Raw genomic sequence first — 19,901 nt, 5'->3', positions numbered from 1 at the left:
CGTATATGTTTCGTAAGACATCTATTTACATCCATGTTCATGCATGGAAATCATACCTTTGAAAATAAGTTTTCAGTTGAGCTATAAAGTTCTAATTTTGTATAATTTCTAGATATCCCTCGCATCGTCCAGTTGCTATTGCAGTAGCTATTGCAGGCGCAGGCCTGCTCACACGTGCCTTCTTCTTACGGCAGCTGAGTTCTTCTTAATAAATCTGTGTTTGTACAGTCCCTCGATCACTTGCCATTGAAAATATAAATGATTCAAAATACATTACAAGGCTACTCGTTATCTTACTTCCGGTAAAGCAAAGTCGATGTCGAACAGGGCAGGTGTCACGTCAACGTCGTCATCATGGGACGCCGTCGTCGCAACTACACCATTCGAAGCCCCGTCCTTGACTGATCCGTTCTTGAAGGTTACATCTGAAACAGAAGCAACAATAACGTTGAAATGGTATTCATAATACCACCTTAATTAATAAATTCCGTTCTATTTCTTTTATGTACATTGTGCGTATATGTTATTGATTACGATGAGATGGACAAAAAAAAAATCAATTTCAACCTCAACTTCAGACCTATAAAAATACTTATGTGATCAAGATATATACGATGTATAAAAATGAAAGCATTTCAAACACAAATTTCCGTGATACAATTTCGTTTCGTCATGCAGCAATAGAAATTTAAAAACGTAGATTTGTCATTCTATATACATATGTTATAAGTAGATAGGAGAATTTAAAAATATGCATGGGTGAATGAGTGAAAGCCACAGCTGGCTACCGAATGGCACATCGGTTAAAAAATAGAAGAGGATAAATGCCACTTTCAATTTGGCTTTCTCATAATTCTCAATGAACTCCATTTCTAGTGGGTCCGATCATGATTGTAATGCTTGTTGCAACAACGTTTATTTCCTTTTTCATTAACAGGTTCTCCGACTTCCAAGTTTTCAGTTTAGTTGTTGTTGTCGTTACGTGTCTTTATTGGCGTTATTCAAAGATATTACGTACGATTCCAGATATTCAACACTGATGCACTCACCATCTTTGTGCGCCCCGTTTGACTGGGCTTTCCCATTCGCTTGTGGGGGTTGTTTCGTGTTCGCGTTGGCTTTGTCCTCCTTTAACTTCGCCTCTTCGGCTTCCTTCGTCAAAACTACGTCCCAGCCAAAAGTCCCGCCCGAGACCTCGACCATGTTCTTGCTGTCGTCGTCCAGGCGCTCATTCGGCATTGCTTCCTCCATGACCATGATCGCCTGCAGTAAAGGATGAACGGTGATTTCACAACCATAAATATAGTTTCCGAGTGTGGAACTGAACGCGACAAAAGTCTGCACCCCGTGTGATCCACCCTCATAGGTATTCTCAAAGATGCTTACATTTTGAAAATGAGGGGGGGGGCATGGTTCTCCAAGGAGATTTTCACGATTAATCAAAGGCGTGTGGTAAAAGGCACACTAATTGAACAAAAGATTCAAATCATATACGTCGGTAAGAAAATTAGCAGTTCACAATGCGATGTATGTGGTCAACAACCATGGCTTCCAAAGAAACACTTTAAGAACATGACTGTGGTGCACCTTGTGTGAATAATATTTGCATGTTTTTATTTCTCCATGACAAGCAGGACAAGACAATAGTCGCAGCTTTCGTATCCCTATTGATGGCTCAGCAGTTGAATCATCATCAGTTACTTTCTGAATGTCGCCATTTTTGCGTTAATCCTATTTTAACTGGGTTATTTGAGACCAAGTTTTTACTGGGGGGTCAATTTGACCCCCCTTCAGATCTCGGCCGCCGATCGCGCGATCGCCGCAAAATTTTGCCTGAACATAGAGCCGGATGTCAACTGCAAGATTACATGGTCATACAAAAGAAAAATTTTGATTGTCTATTTTTAGTAAATTAATTATGCAAATTTACGCATGAAATCACACTTTCACCTATAACTCCATTAAAAAGACTGAATGATTGCTAAATTTTTGAGTAAGAGTTCCTCAAGACACATTGAACAATTTTCTTGTAAAAAAGATAGCACAATCAAAATCAGTTTCTTTTGTTTCTTATTGTTTTGTTAATTTCTTATGTATTTCACTGTTTTTTGACCTTTTGTTTTCTATTGCTTTTTTGCCAAAATTTGTTGCAGGCACTTTTTCAAGCTTATCTACATCAAAATTGATTAATTTCGATGGTTATAAGTTGCAATAATCTAATTTATATCAATTTAACCAAAAAACACAATTTGCATTGGATTTGCACACGATATCATGAATTTGAGCCATTTTGGGGTTGACATGCATACGCAAAACATTACGTAACTTCAGAACGGTGTACCTGGACATCGCAAATTTGGTCTCAAAATATGCGGGAGACTTCAAAAAAAAAAGTCAGGGAACGACGCGGCAAAATCTTTGCGCATTGCGGCATCGCGGTGCGAAATGTCGAGGGGGCTGGGTCAAATTGACCCCCCCCCCCCCCAGTTAGAATAGGTTAGACCCCATCATGTTCGTGAATGAATAATTTGACCTTCACTCCGATTTCGAAAAGGAGTAGATGGTTGAGTACACATAAGTTGACCCGGAATAAAGGAAGATAATGTCGCACAATCACAATTGACGCAAACATTCCTACAGAAATCGATTGATGAATGGAGGGATAATTTTAAGAGGTGATGACATCAGCAGTGAAATAGATACTTATTGACCGAATAGATAGATTATGATTTCCGTCAAATGAAAAAAAAAGGAATAACAGCAACCCGCGAACTTACTTTAAGTCGCCCTAGAGCCACGGAAGCCTCGGCCAGCATGCGAACCGCCCATGGCAACGGCCCAATGACGACACGAATCGTGTTGAGTAGAGACACCAGCGTGAAAGCCTGCAGGTTGACGGTATGATTTGATTTGATTTGATTTGATTTGATTTGATTTGATTTGATTTGATTTGATTTGATTTGATTTGATTTGATTTGATTTGATTTGATTTATTCATTCTCCGTATGGCAACATTTACATTTTTTTTTCAACATAATCAAACATAATGATATACAAATATGAAACTCATTATAGCTAGTTTCAACAATTTCAACAATTTTGGTTACAAATACATTTAAGACAAAATCACAATACATGTGTTATGAATTACCATACAGAACGGTCGCCAATAATAAGCTGTAAGCTTGACCCTTTGGCAACCGATAATACAATACGTTAATGCAATAAAAGAAAAAAAAACAAATATTTTGGCGCGTATTATCATGTGACAATTCTCGTCTTATGCATGTTGAAAAATTTCGTGAAGGAGTTCTTCAGATATTCTCATGTTCTAATCTCAACTTTTTCTCTCTCTCTGATTCAATTTTGATTCTTGTTGTCCTGTAATTCTGATGTTCATTACGTTTATGCAGAGCTGAACATCAGCGATGTCCCTGTGGTCCGGGGCCAGATATGACAGCTACTACCCAAAATGAATTTTTGCATTAACTATCATTTTGGCCCACTAAGTTTATTTTTCGGGTCACGAAAAATTCAAAGATTTTAGTGGCTGAAAAGAGAGAGAGAGAGAAACAAAAGTAAGCGTTGAGCCCTGGTTTAGTTACTCGGTTATATTCATATCCCTGTTTGAAGTCGGGAAAAAGAGCCTCTGCACTGATGGTTGTATTTCACAGGCATACCTCTGCAGCAGAAAGCGAGTATCCCATCGATATGTGGATGATGATAGAGATGACGGAGGCCAGGCTCGGGACAATCGGGACTATCGTCATACTGAAGCTCTGCAGCATTCCCGCCTTTTCCAGCATGCGTCTTTCCTGTTTTCGGATGGCTTCAGGAATCAGGGAGGAATGGAAAGAAATGGACAAAATCTTCAAGAATTAATTGTTTATATGCAAATGCCATATTGCATACTTTCGGAAATGTCGGAAATGAAATAAAATGACATGAAAAAAAAAATGAGAAAAAAACAAGAACCAGCAACATTATCCAATTTTGAGCAGATTTGATAAAATCTTGCCATTTGCAGAAGATCTTTTTCTGACACAGGATACGCAGTAAAATTCAAAGTTGCCAGGCTTATGAAGGCACGAAGATAAGAAGGTAATTTTAACTGCTCAGGACTTTCATGGGTTGAATAATAACGGCAAAACTTAAGAATTCATAGAAATCCCCCCCCCCCCCTTCAAAAAAGAGAGTACGTATTATGGACCAAGCAGAAGCACTTCAAATTGTACAATGATAGTCGCAATGCAATAAATGCAATAGCATTCACTGCACACTCAAATAATGACTGCGAGAATACAACACTATAAGAACAGATAGAATTCTTACAAATCATCGCGACAATTGCTCCGGTCTTATGTTCTCCAAGGACTTAGGGTTAGGGTTGTGGTTGGGGTTTAGGTTAAGTTTGGTGTGAGGATTAGGCTTAGGGTATATAGGGTTATGTTTGTGGGTATATAGAATTTATGTTTGACTTATTGTGCTGATATTTCATGGGAGCAATTGTCGCAGGAGTAAATGTACAGGAAACAATGTTATTGGTTTGCGATTTTCCAGACCCATACCGTTAATTGTTCTTGAGAACGGTATCTCCCACGCATACATCTTGATGAGCTTGACGTACGTCAGCAATTCGTTCATCTTCTGCACTCGCCTATCAATGACTTTGATGCAACGTATCCTGATTCCGGAAATGACCTTTCCTATGATAGCCTGTGGAATGATGGGAAGGAAATATAAAACATCTTAGATAAAGGAGCATGCAAAAAAAAAGAGTCTCGCTTTAAAAGAAAGATCTCTGTGGGTTTATAGAAGGATGAATGTAAATTGTCCACTGCCAAGAAAAGTTACTCTATATTACGCAAAATGTGACCAAAGAAGAAACAAACACATCGATATATTCAGCAAAACGATATCAAGTAGTCCAGTCTTGTCTTTTTACCCGTTCTTACATTCTTCGACGTTTGCATTGCCATTCTTCATAATTTGTAATTCCTTTCAACTGCAAATTTCACGGAAGAAGTTATCATACATCAGTTTCTGGGAATCTACGCCCTGCAAGCAATGCTTCTATGGAGATTCCTCATATTTCACATCTTAAATTTTCTTATTTGTTGTACTCGACAAACAAAATTCACTCATTCAATTTCCTGTTAAATCTATGGTTTATTTGTTAAAATTCGGGCAATGAAAACATGAATGCCTTAATAATTATTACATGGAATTTTGAGGGAACAAAATCCGTCCATTTTTACTTGAAAATTGTTTCACTAATATAAGCAAATGCACTGTGTCTTATGCAGGAAGGTTGAATAATCAAACTTGCTTGAGTATGATTATTTAATACCTGAAAAGGTAGGAAGACAAAGAAAGTGACCAGGGTGCCAATCAGAGCTCCGGGGCCGACAATGAGCTGGACTGCGACCAGGGTAGCAACGATCATGACGAGAGATGACACCAAAAAGTTGCCGACGATGCAGACATCGAACAGTCGTTGACTGTCGTTGGTACTGATATTGACGATCTATACGATGCATGAGATCAATTTGTATTTTTACCTTTCTTTATTATAGAATCATGGAACCAAACACCTAACGTCACCAAATTTTATGGAAACAGATGCCAGACATTGTCACGAGTTTTCATGTCATACATTTCAGAAGAGGACATAAAGAGATAAGGAAAACTACACCACTCATTTTCTTCTTTTTTTAAGTTAAGTAATCAGGAACCTAATCATCATCGCAAAGATATTACGACTATGAAGGGAACCGGGCTGGGAAGTTTTGCCGGGGAACACTGAGACTGGAAAATCCAGGAACTTATTATTGTAAAGAATAGAGATTGACTAGAAGAAGAAGGAGCGGTGGAATTGTAATCTTAAACAGTGACAGAGGAAATAATTCGAAATTAGGATTGCATGATCTGCCAAAAAATTGGGAGTCACGTCGCAGAGACTTATGTATAAGAAAGTTGGCCAATTTAAGAATTGGACTTGAGAACTTGCTCTTCGGACCATACATCTATATATATATATATACATAATTATACAAATACAAAGTAAAACAAAACGATCCTAATGAAAGGTGGGTCGCACCTTTAAATCAAATCCCTTTGTCCTGGATATCCCAGCCTTTTCAAAGCCAATTTTCATCAAATAAGCTTTGAATTCTTCTTAGAATTGCATGCTCTCTTCATAATTCATAAGAGGTTTCGCATTATCTTAAAAACGTTGGACACCTGAAGCTCCATCGTAACCGAAACTGTATCATCCTATAAAATTACTGTATCATCCTAAAATGTGGCGTGGCCTTCTGTCTTACGTACCTCCCCGACGCTGTGGTTCTTTAAGCTCCGCAGGTGTGCCAGTTTGCGGAAGGCCAGAGTGAGCATACCGCTACGCAGCCGTAAGGCCGTGCGACAGCTGAAGACCCAGAAGAAGACGTCGCCACATATCCTGATGATCTGGAGCACAAAGATGCAGGCGACCAGGACGAGTCCGAACCAGAGGTCGACCTCGACGGTCTCGGTGTAGATCAACAGCTCTTGTACCAGTACGGCCTGCAGAGAGAATGCATGAAAAAGATCAGGCATTCCGAAATTCTTTACTCTAGGGAGTAATTGCACTGAACAGGTATTTTGATGGCAGAATTATTCACTGAGAAATTAGACATTAAATTTCACAGTAATTATAATGATATGACCTTCTTTACCCAGGGTAGCCTCTTCAGTGCTGCCACTGCACTACTATACCCCAAATCGTTGCCAGGTAGCCATTTATGTAGGTACCTACTTTAGTCGAGAGAGACATGATGGTGGGTAAAACTATTTTTTGTCGAATGACGTAACAGGCACTTGACGGTATCCGAACTCGGGACCTCCGATTGAAAGTCAGGAGTCTTATCCACTATGTCACAGTGTCCACATTTCGAGACATGCAGCTCCTATAATATCTAGGACCTATAATGATTTAAGTGTTAATTCTAGTGATGTAAAATGACAGGAAAAATAACAATGACAACTGTGACGGGGGTAATGATGAATATAACTGTATGTTCATTCAGTTATATTGTAAATCAATAATAGTCGGATAACGACAGTTCTGATACCGAAAGTGGTGATCATTACAACAGTGATGAAATACTGTTTCTATTACAATTGTACCTACTGCCTCTTCAAAACAAACACCCAGTGACCCTTAAAGAGATCCTGGACCTATCTCTACGAGAATCGTTTCGATTGCTGCGTAGGGTTCATCAAAAGCATTACGTCATCAAGTGGTTTCCGCTGAAAGTTCTGAGCGGTATACCCTCGTTCTGTGTACAGTATGCTGATGCTTTGAAATATTCACATAGAGAAACACAGTAGCTTGTATACAAGTAAAACAAACGCTGAACCCAAAGTAACACACACACACACACACACATTTTTTTTTCAATGATATTTCTTCATTACCATTAAATTAATACACAAGCAATATTATAAACTGGTACTGCTTGTAACAAAGTAGTGTAATTTGGACACAAGTAACAAAAGAATTATATCCTTCCTGATGTGTAAAACTTTTTGTTTTGTCACGGAAGTAGAAATTGATACACAAACGTAAGTACACACATAAACACACAGACACACACGCACAGACACACGCACACACAAACACACAGACACACACGCACAGACACACAAACACACAAACACAGACACACACACACACACACACACACACACACACACACACACACATGATGCACCGACTTAAATCGCTCAAGTCTAGACTAACATTTACCCAACTCATTTCCTGAACCTGTTACCATCAGGATTATTATTTCCTGTTCCCATGACCCGTTTCTTCATTTTAACCGACACGGATTGTTTATCTTGCTTACATGCATTGCCCTAACAAAACTGGCTGCAAAAAATGTTACAAACATTCAGGTAAAACATAATCCTTGACAACTGCAGCTGTCGTGCTGCGCTGTTTTTAGTCCGCTTTGTAAACCTGAATATCGTTTGCTTTCTAAACCCCGAATACTTTGGTAAATTTTAGACTGTGCTCCAAATCATCAAATCTTTTCTTCAGACAAAAATTTAAAATCTGAAGCGCTTGGCAAAACACAAAGAAAGAAAGTAGGGCTAACAACATGCAACGAGATGACGCATATTCTGCAACGTCAGAGAAAGAGCCACAATATTCAATTGGCGGAAATATGGCAAAATGTAATGACGCAGCCGAAATTGATACAAATAAAGAGGGGGAGTGCAATCATTTCGGGAAAGCGGAATTGGTTCTGCTAGTCATCTTACTTGGTACTCACTACCTTGGCTAAAGATGTTCAATTCCAACGTTTGTTTGAGTATGGCGTGTCTGTTTGTTTGTTTTATGCGCATCTATGCCAATAAATATGCTTTTTCGATGGAAAAATATTTTTCATGCATTCATCTATCATTCTTCAAGAATGTGTTAATGTAGACATTTCGTTTGATTCATCCATATTGCTCTTTCGTTACTCATTCATTAACCATCTCTTTATTCCAAAAAGCGAAGAACATGAGATTTCGTGTTTCATTTTTATCCATAAATTTTTGCTTTGTCTTTTTATTCTTTCTTGGCGGGGTCTGGGATGGCCGTTGTTTGCTTTTTCTTTGTTGATTAACCATCCGTAAAATGCACAACTGCTATATTCGTTATTCTTGATATGTGTGGTTCTATTCACACTTCCATTGTGTAAACAGACGTTCCAAGTTTAACGTTGTCGTAAAAATTTATATCTAGTGCTAAGTTTAAACATTTTATACCATTCATAAAATCATAAACAAACTTTTGAGGATTTATCGTCAGTGCAAATACAACCAAAATTTCCGTGTCCCAGTAACACTGGGAACGATCACTGAACTAGAGAGGTGAATAGCAACAACAAGAAGCAAAACAAATTCGGCCTTGCTTTGTGCATGTCATAATGAAATCACGTGATTCATGTATAGGGTGAAGTTTTCACATGCCGCATTGAATATACATCAAGTAAATAAATGACCAGGAAAAAAAAACCCACACAGAACAAACAGCGAAATGTAACTTGAGTTTCTTTAGCTATTATCGATGATGACGTAAGTGATTTTCACATGACTTTGATATAAAGCAACTGACGTCGAGGACAATGCTTCATAAACTTGCTGGATAATCACCTGTTGGATTTATAGGTAGCACATTGATTGGACGCGGTAATCCGAACATTTGGTTTCTACACGTATCACCACATTTTGGAGTACCTCATATAACCTGTGCTCTCTGATTTACAGCTAAGTGGATCATTCATATGTGCATCGAGCATCATTTCTCAGACATGTCCTGGGGATTGGACAAAACATTGGACGTTAATAAGTGACTCACATGAAAGTGCTCATATTGAACATTTATTATTGATAAACGGCCTGAACACTGAGGGTTCATCCCACGAGACCGACACCCACGAGCCATACGGCACACGGGTTCGACATTGAATAAAAGTCATACAACCGACGAGTCATATGGCCCATGAGTTCGACACCGAGCAAAAAAAGGGCCCAAGAGTTCGATGATATATCACGGGGCTTATAATGTGTCATAAATTTTGCTTATTTCAACAAAACACTTCTTCAATATGCAATATGAATTCACAAAAGCCGCACAGTTTACCATAATACTTTTGTAAACTAAATCTTGAAATACCTTCTTTTTTGTTGTTCAAACACAACTACGGCTCACTCTCAAATCCAAATATATAGCCGATCATTATTCCAAATTATGCAGTCAGTAGTAACATTATGTTTTTCACTTTTTAAGCAGAAAAATTGAATTTCCTTCCATTATTGTGCGTGTACACTGCAAAAAGTCCGGTGTTAAAAAGTGAATACCGAGCTGGTGTTACATTTTCGGTGCTCATTTATGGTGTTAAATTAACACCTCCGGGTGTCATTTCCAAATATAAAACTGTTTTTTGAAGAGTTTCTTAGTAACTGCACTTCTTGTTGATTTTTGATTTAAACAAGACGATCAAGAATTTTACATTAAGATACTAGATTTTCGAAAAAATGTGAAAATAAATTTACACCACAGTAAAACCAGCTGGTGTGGTCTCTTATTGAAGCTAGACGGGTGTTAAACCATTGATAGCAACACTAACAAATATCAAATCAACAACATGTGGTGTCATTTTTGAATTAACACCAGTACAGTGTCAAAATATCACCAGGTACAGTGTCAAATTAACACCACGAAGTGTCAGGTGAACACTTTTCAACACCATCACAGTGTATTTTCTACACCTGTGGGTGTGGTCCTCTATTAACACCCATGGTGTTAAATCTAACACCGATGTTTTTACAGTGTAAATAAAAATAGATTGAGTAAATTACATCATCAGATTACTCATCTGCATCTTTCATACCAACTGTTTGAGAATTTTTTGCAAAATAAGTAAAAATTTACAGTTTCCCATTCCTAATTCTTATCACATTTTGATCAAAATTTCACTGTCATGCTTTCTTCTTACACTGACTTTATTTGGTCAGGAAATCCCATTTATGTCCTTTGAATGACGCTTAAAGCGGTTTAAATACACGTGACGAATTCCTTCACGAACTAAAACTACTACCTATCATTTAAACAGTCATACAGTAAAAAACAACAACAATATTATCACTAAAGAATACAAATCAAATTCACTGAAGATTTTTTTTTTCATGCGGAATAGAGACGCCCTCATGGTTTTCATACCTAGAGGAATTGACGGAAAAAAGACGGATGACTGTCAGATGAAGTTTATTCTGTTATTACATCAATTTATACAACCTAACCCACCTTAGCGGTCACCTGCTGTAAACAACCACCACCAAAAAAAAAAAATTAAAAAAACAAATAAATATATATATATATATATATATATATATATATATATATATTCCTGAGAGAAAAGCCTTGTTAAAAACCCTGTCTATAGCAGCAACCGGTCTACAACGACCATTTTGTTCGTCTCCATCTAATCACTGTAATAATCCTTGCAAAATTAGTTCAGAAATAGCGTCCATAAATACATAACAAAGTTTGACGAAAATATTCATTGACTGGATGGCCATAAGTAAAACTTCGTTAAACCTCTCGTTGTTGATGATGATGTAAGTTGCCTTTGTGCAGTAACTATGTGTGCTGAAAGGCGATAGACATTGTTGAGGGTTTTGTTTGAACAGTGAGAGAGCAGGTGTAAACGTGTTCGCATGAAATATGAGTCCAGAGGTCATCTGTACCAGATCGTACCACAGTTTGTCTAGTAGGAATAGGTGGGAGGGGTTGTTTCTTGGGGAGGGAAAAAAATAAATGTCAAGTTTGGTTGTGATAAGAGATGGATGGTTGAATAACTAAACTGACACGTGGAGCGAGATAAGTATCTCAAAATAAACTGGTAAGTACTCCTTGATTAGTTATAGAATCACACGGGGTAATTTATTACCTTTGCAAACCTATAAGTATAGTAATTATTTGCTTACCGACGTTATGAAAGCAGCGAGAATAGACAGCACAATGGTGATTGCAGAGATCACCTGCCTCGTCCTCACAAACCGAAAAGCCACTCGGCCCAGCGACGCATCCTTCTCGCCCTTCTTCTCAATTTCTTCCTGCCAGAATTTGTCGAGTCTATCGTATAATGTTTGTGCAAAACAATAAAGTAGACGAGTTAACACATCTCTCAACAAAATTATTTATGATTTTTGTCCAAATCATTTATGTACCAGGCAAATATTGCCAGTAGTATAGTAAGGATTTCTGAACATCGAGTACAGCAAATATCTGAATATTTTACGAAGGGGTGCTTTTCATTCGTTGCTGTGGCATGACGTTTGCATGGCGCAATACTCATTATAATGCAAACACATAAAGATAAACATACACATAGTTGCAACACTATCAATAAAAAAAACATACACACACATTCCATCTATCTATCTCTCTCTCTCTTTCTCTGTACTGATTGATATGGAAATGTTGGGTTACTTGAGCAATCCTGATGTCCGTCTGTCCCTAAATTCCCGTTCATGTTAAAGAAACCGTTCTCTAGGAATGAGAGTGAAGGTCGACAAAGTTAAGGTCTAAAGATCGTCATGCCGCCCACCGTAGTCTTCTCAGAGTTGACATTGGATCTTGAGAACTTGGTCTACTTTAAATGACTGCTGTTAATCAAGGTGTTAAGTGTTTGAAGTCTAACATATTGAGGTGTTTGTATGATTCTCATCGATCTCCTCGAGATAAGTCAAATTCTGCCTAGCACTAAACATGCACGTATACCACATATTTCATCGTTGGGTTGTGTGTTTGTGTGTGTGTGCGCGCGCGCGCGCTGTGATTATTATATACCCTTTTTTATGAGCATGGGAAGGAAGTGGAATTCGTAAAATATATGAGATATACTAATGCGCTCCGGACATTCAGTATCTCTTTCCTCACTCTGACATCGTCCTACATAATTAAATGTGTTTATCACCAATCAATATGAAACTCCCACATGCAACTACCATACCCAGTAATGATTCTTAAACTACTGCAACCACCCATTTTACTTGAAACTACGTGTCAAACTCTGTTTAGACCAGCATGCGTTATGGTGCTGTCTGACATTTAATGTCAAAGACATCGCCACCACCTGTAAATCACTATTGCCATCACCACCATCGTGGCCATCAACATCAACACATCATGACAACCAGTCGCAACTATAACCATTGTTGACCCATCAGGAATGGTACCAAATGAATTGGTAGTGACTTGTATTCGTCATCAGCATCACCATTATCACCAACCAATGCCACTACCACCACTGCAACTATACGGTCCCCATCGCTACCACCACCACCACCATTACCACTATCACTACCACCATCAGCACCGCTATCACCACCACAACCACCACCATCATCGCAATCATCACCACCACTACCACCACTACAACCACCACCATCACCACCACTACCAACACCAACACCACCATCACAACCAGTCGTGGTTAACACCCCCACTGCTGTCACCATGAACGACATATTTTTTTTTTTATAATGATAATAAAAAAAAATTGACCTGTCTGCGTTGTAGTCTCCTCTGTCGTAATCCGACATCGTCCACAGGTCCGTGTATTGCAGCGTCCTCTTGAAGGCCTTGACGAAGAGTGACGTCATCCATGACAACCAGACGAAGGAGATGAAGCCACAGTGATCCAGAGGTGAGTAATTGCCTTTCCTGAGAGGGAGAGATTAACATAAAAACAGCTATCAATTTATCTTCTAATAGTATGGTAATAGTATTATCCTTATTCCTTGTTTACTTCTTTTGCTATGACCTTTTGTGTCTCGTTTGTTGCAAACGGTGCAATTCCATTCAATTCAACTACCATTTTCATTTCCAGCCAACAAAAGGGTGAGACAACATACAAAGCATACGTTATACTAATCATAATTGTTTTATCAATTTGTAAGAAACCCATAATGTCATGTCGCTCAAAGCACAAAATACGTCTTCGATCATCGATCAAGGCTCTCCATTACTGTATGTCTGGTTTTGTATTAGGCTGTTAGCTTTCTATCTATAGGACAATATTAACCACACCCTCCCCGTTACCATAACCCCAATCTTAATCCTGAACCTAACCCTGCAATGACCCTAACCCTAACACTAACCATAACCCTCACCCCAATCTTTGCTATATCTCTATTACATATTATGGAAATATGTCCTGATATGGGTTATTTATATTGTGCTGTTACTACTGTAACCAATCAGCTAATGAACTTATCTATGTTGTTTGTGTTTTGCCTTCTTTTGCTCATATAAAAGATATCACAATCAAAATATAGGTCCAGGCAAATGACTATATTGCTAATACATTGAAGTGTAAATTTCCAAGAAATGGAGATCATTCAAAATAACAAAAATTACTATTTTCAAAAACCCAATCAAAACATAACCAGTAAACGAGTCACACCAAACATAAATAAAGTGAAATTAGTGACAAGGAGAACTTGGGTTTGTCACTCATTGTTTCTTCTTACGCTTTGAAATTCCCGCAATATACGAGAAAGAATGTTTCTGTTACCTACTGATGACGGCAATAATGACAAGAGTATGACAAGAGGGACATAATGAACAAGTTTTAAAGATATATTATCATCCTTATGTCATTTGATATTCTTATACGAAAATTTCGTCATTAAATGTTACTCACAAAAGAACAATTGCGTGATATTTTTGATATGCGTCATCAGTCGAAATATTTACGAATCAAATTCCCTGCAGGTCTAAGTTAAGATATTAAGTATTGATCAGTGTCAGCTGTATTTGATTCAGGTTAATGTCCGTGAAGTATAACCGATCTTCTCGTTAAAGATTATTGGTTAACCCTATATCTTTACAACGTTCGTATTTTGAAGTCGTGGTAATAGTAAAATAGCAGTAAAACTCCTTAAGTGTAAACATTCTAGTCAGGAACGATTTCTTACAAGACCACTATAGTCCACTACTGGAGAATATGAGATGCACCATAGTCGTTGTAGTGTTGTCTTCATATGAATTTTGCTAAATCATAATGTCAGAAAACAAAGAATTCAAACGAAGTTCAAGTACCTATCTCAACCATTTTGTCTTGGAATAGTTGGTTTCTTTAAAGTGTAGTCTTAAATGGAATATTGTACAGGAATATCATTTTCAAAATTTGGTAAAAGATTTCGATGCTTATGCAGTCAGCATGTAAACATTATATAGTTTCGTATCTTGTGTGTTGTGTTGTGTTGATGTTTATGGTTATTTATGTAATTAATTTTTGTCCAAGATCGTGTTGAGTTAAGTATGTTACTCACGTTGGTTTTAATCTGAAAGGAATGAGGAGTTTCAAGCTCTGCTTGTACTTAAAACCAGTCTCTTCTCCATACTTCTTGGGGCTGTACACCTGGGTATCTCTCTCCTCATCCCCGGCGGACCCCACATTGGTGGTCGTTTCCCCTATTGATGCTAAAGCCACTGCTGTGACCTTATCCAAGTCGCCTGTAGAAATTACATAACGATAAACAGAAGTGCATGATAGCTACATGACGAGTAAACATATGCATATTCATGTACATGAAAGAGGGAATTCATTGACAAATCATCAAAGAAATTATGTAGGCCTTTATGTAAATGAAGGGTTAGTAACTGCAAAACAGATATATTCATTTTTTTTATTTGAAATATTTCAGATTTAACTTGCGAAAAAAATAGCCAGAATTTACGTGATAATTTCAATAGCTTCAAAAATAGGTTTTGTAACAAGTGCTGTTCATTAAAATTTATACTCTCTCTATTTAATGATGACTTCACTTTAAAAAAATGAAAATGGTGTTTTTCTGTTTGCGTATAAAAAATCTTTTACATTTATATATAAATAAATGGCAAAATAAACAACAATATATCGTGGTCGAATGTAATGTAAACTAAATAAGGCTTTCCTATATGATGTCTTTAATCATTATAATAATAACAACATATTTTCTTATTTCCAATGCGTGTCTGAATCTACCAAACTGTAACATGATCCATAAAATGGGAATGCTTATAACATTTGCTTTCTTTTTTTAAGGGGGGTGGTGTTGATAGTATAGAATAACTCTGATTTGTGTAGTTCTAAAGTTCTATAGTTCTATACAATACAACTTCTATTTCTATCTTTCATGGTCATGGTTGTAATGACGTATCTCCATACCATTAACAGGAGTCTTTCCATTGCTTCCCTCAAGGCTGTGCGACGCTCTTTTCCTCGCCATTGGCTCAATCTGCATGAAAACAACAAGAAAGGGACAAACTGCGATAAACAGACACGTGAATTTGTGAATATTACCTACATACTGCCAATGGGTTCACGAAATGCCTTTGATTAGCACTAGTTAATCACAAAGTTAAAGGCGATGGCGAGTAACTGATCAGTGTGAATCAGTGGGAATGCTGAGGGATGATTGTTCCAATCTTTGTGAGATTATTTAAGAGTACATTGCATATTTATTGTTGTGTGAAAATTATTTGCTTCAGAATGGTCTCATATTCAAGTAATGTGCACTATAATGTTTCCAGGTTAGCATGCCTGTACAGTGACGGGGCGATCGGAAACATATTTAAACTGCACATTACTTGAATATGCATGAGACCATTCTGAAGCAAATGATTTTCATACAAAAATAGATATATAATATACTCTTAAATGAATCCCAGTAGGATTGGAACAACCATCCCCCAGCATTCCTACTGATTCCCACTGATCAGCTACTAGCCATCCCCTTTAACCAACCATTTTAAGAGGAAGGGCCATGATGAAAATTAGCAGTATTGCTAATTACCACCCACGGAAGGAATAACTTTCATAATTATTATCATTTGTAATCAAGAACGTTATCAGAACAATTCATTGTTCATTCTTTACTGTTTTGGTCAGAAATGATGACTAAAAAATATTTTCTCTATCTGGAATCTCTTCATTTTCTTGTTTCATTTCATTTCATATCCAGCAAAGTATGATGACAGCAAAACATATTTATGCGATGTTAAAGAGGCTCATTTCTTGTTCATTAGAGAATACAATATTTTAATATAATAGTGTAAGGAAGTACAATCATACAATTTTAATTCACTGAACGAAAGAAAAGTTGTTGAAAATGGAGAGGACTGCTGAAGCGCTTGACATGTATAAAATTTGCAGTCCCCTCATGAACAATCACTATCACTATATAATATTATACTAATCGTACGAAACTGAGGTAGGTTGTCTTAAAAAGAGGGAGGGAATTGTTGGTAATTACGTACACGAATTGTCCTAAATGAAAAGGATACAAATCATTATTCTATAGAATTGCATTATTCCTGAAATAAAACATCGGTATAACATTACAAACAAAATGAAGAGTTTTTTATCTGCAGTACTGGTAATAATATTCTTACGAGGAATGTATGTTTCCCAAGGCGAGTGTGCCACAGTTAAAATAGAAGAAATTGAAAGATAAGTGTAACATTACAAAAACATTTGTAAAAAAATACATCAATAACACGTGTAATTTTTTAAATAATGCAACACATTAAGTCGATGTGCAATTCTGTAATGATTTACTGTCAAGAATCATACCTAAAAATTTGATTGAAATGCATACTTTTATCTTTAACTGTCTTATCCAGGCATTATGACCAGTACAAAAATGACTTTATTGTTTGTACTTTGCATGTTTAACCAGAAACAAATGTCACAGTATCTAAACCGTTGATGTTTGAATTATCGTCTACAAGAATCCTATGTATTCAACAGAAGAAGGGAAAAAAATGAAACAGATGCGCAGAATGCATGGTGATCCATTGAGGTCGAAAATCATGTTAAGCAGTTTGGAAAGATGATTGTGTGAAATTTGTCGAAGAATTTGCATACAGTCATCATGATTCATTAAGTATACATGATACATCTTGCTATCGATGGACAATATAACAAGGAAACATCTACAACAGTCTATTCTTCATTCAGTGATCGTGATGGTTTCTCAACAGCAAATATAAGAAGATTGGCTTTAACTTATGAAATTATATATAAAAAAGAATATTATTTCATCTTATTCAATTTCATTTTGATTATTTCACTTTCAACTAAATTGTTATTCCCATAAACACATCTGAACGTCCATAATGACTCAAAATCAGTGCAACAACGTTACCGAGCAAAATACCCCGAACTGAAATACGATCAATACCTTGTTTGACATACACCGAATCAAAGTTGTTGGAAATCGAGGGAACTGCTAACGAAATAAACTGAAATGATATCATCACTATATCTATAGTAACTTCATTCATAAACAACACAGATCTAGTTAATTCACTACTATGCTTGCCCACATGTGTTAAGACTACTTATATGTAGCAAGAAAGCAAGGCGCCTTCAGTCCTACCTGCTGATTGAATGAGTAAACGTAGTGCTCAGAATCTCTCCGCAAGGGACTAAAAATCGGCAAGGAAGTATCACAGACTAGGCCGTCCAAAAAGTGTAATTCGTGCGAACTCCTGAAAAAAACGTGGTACTCACGACGTAAATACCCACAGAAATGAGTGAAATCACCTTTCCAGAAACTCGATTTTATATCCTAGCATCCATAGACCCTCCCTCAAACTGTAAACATCACACCATATTTCATGTCCCCAATGAGTCAGCAAAAAGGATTCCCAGTTATGTTCTGCTATCAACAGTTAGTCTGATGCAACACAGTGGTGGCCCGATCAGTCCACTGCAGATCGCATGACTGGTGGAAGGGTTCCTTTTAAAGATAATATCACCCAGTGACGTTTCGGGCGTGCGCTCGGAAGTTCACTGTGGATGCGTATGTATACTCGACACACACAAACAAAAAGGCTCCTACAAGCCCAGCAAGCGCAATTAACGTTTTCAGAACGTTCACGAAACGTACGTTTCGTCTGAATAAACGTTCACAAAACGTTTTTATCAGGTCGGCTATTGTCTTCGCCATTTATAAACGTCCACAATTTTTTTCACAGTCTTGAAGCATTGTTTGAATGTTTTGAGACGATTTTTTAACGTTTCCCATGAACATCCACAGAACGTCCACAGAACTTTTGAATATTCTTAAAAGGTTTTCCGATGTCTATAACGCCCAAAAGGTCCTTAAAAATTTTGAAAGTTTTTTGTTCCTGTTTTTAAAGGTTTGAAAACGTTTATGACGTCCATTTCAAACAGACCTTAATTGTAGCTAAATATAGAAATATCGTTCATAGTCAATAAATTCAACTCAATCAATCAATCTATTAATCAATCAATTAAACAATCACTCAGTCAATCAAGATAAATGAATCACAGCAACCATGCAGAAGGTTGAAGAAAAGCACCTATAAGTAGCAAAGTTGTATGAATTAATATTTGATAGATCATTAAGTGATATACTTCGTATTGGTGAAGAACTCTGGGTCTCTCTGTGCCAACTGATGTAAAAGATTATCAGTTTGTGTGTGTGTGTGTGTGTGTGTGTGTGTGCTTGTGCTTGTTTGAAGGGGGTTAGGAGGGGTTTGACTTTCTCTTCAATCTCTTGAGTTGTCGTATGTCTATGGAAAACTATGAATTATGTCGTAAAAGGGAAGAAGCTGTGTACATTGTAGCATACAATTCAAGCAATCGTTCCGCATCTGTGAAAGATGATTGCTTTCATCAGTTCCATTGTACGGCGGGAAGGAAGAAAAAAAAACACCCCCCCCCCCCCCAAAAAAAAAAAAAAAATAATAATAATAATAAAAATAAGTTAAAAAAAAAATAAATAAATAAAATAAAATAAAATAAAATAAAATCACTTTCTCATTGATAGGAGAGACCCAATCATTCTTTAAAAGGGAAATCTAGTCCAAATATTAGTTAGTCTGATAAGAAAGAGAAAAAAAATACGAGTTCCAGCAGTACAATTTTGATAGAAATTGGATGAAAAATAAGAAAGGTATGACATTTTGAAGTATCGTTTTTTTTGTGTGTGTTTTTTTTTTGTTTTTTTTTTGGGGGGGAAACAGTTCTTGAACAGTCAATATGAATATGCAAATGGCAAAGTGAGCATGTCATTCCCTCACAACTTACCAAAGAGTTTGCACAAATTTTGAAATTTTGAGTTTTTCATTCAAACGCAATTATGCGCGAGGCTCAAATCCTCGTATATCTAACTGATCACTATTCTGAAGTTATTCAACCTAGAATAATGTCATGTTTCAGGCTTCGATGAAAGAAACATTGAATTTTCGTCATTTTTTGTACATGATCAATGGAAGATTGTGAGGGTATGACATGACTAGTTCACTCATTTGCGTATTCATATCCATTGTACAAGAACTG

General features: G+C 37.0%; 1 protein-coding gene across 1 annotated transcript in view; it reads right to left on the bottom strand.

Moving 5' to 3' along the window:
• The window catches only part of LOC139740394 (ATP-binding cassette sub-family C member 5-like), a 39,741-nt gene extending 21,443 nt beyond the window's left edge, over positions 1-18,298 (bottom strand). The window contains exons 1-12 of the mRNA XM_071650986.1: positions 17,971-18,298; positions 15,756-15,825; positions 14,878-15,061; positions 13,106-13,264; positions 11,524-11,671; positions 6,331-6,564; positions 5,351-5,527; positions 4,569-4,716; positions 3,681-3,829; positions 2,778-2,885; positions 1,050-1,263; positions 298-425 (exon numbers count right to left, since the gene is read on the bottom strand). Of these exons, the coding sequence (XP_071507087.1) occupies positions 298-425; positions 1,050-1,263; positions 2,778-2,885; positions 3,681-3,829; positions 4,569-4,716; positions 5,351-5,527; positions 6,331-6,564; positions 11,524-11,671; positions 13,106-13,264; positions 14,878-15,061; positions 15,756-15,816 (1,710 nt within the window). The 5' untranslated portion in view covers positions 15,817-15,825; positions 17,971-18,298. The remainder of the gene's footprint in view (positions 1-297; positions 426-1,049; positions 1,264-2,777; positions 2,886-3,680; positions 3,830-4,568; positions 4,717-5,350; positions 5,528-6,330; positions 6,565-11,523; positions 11,672-13,105; positions 13,265-14,877; positions 15,062-15,755; positions 15,826-17,970) is intronic.
• Between the last annotated feature and the right edge of the window lie 1,603 nt (positions 18,299-19,901).

Source organism: Diadema antillarum, unplaced genomic scaffold (genome assembly GCF_040938485.1).
Source record: "Diadema antillarum isolate AM-2024a unplaced genomic scaffold, OU_Dant_1.0 seq00000853_RagTag, whole genome shotgun sequence".
Classification (NCBI taxonomy): Eukaryota; Metazoa; Echinodermata; class Echinoidea; order Diadematoida; family Diadematidae; genus Diadema; species Diadema antillarum.
This window is presented reverse-complemented; position numbering and strand designations above follow the sequence as displayed.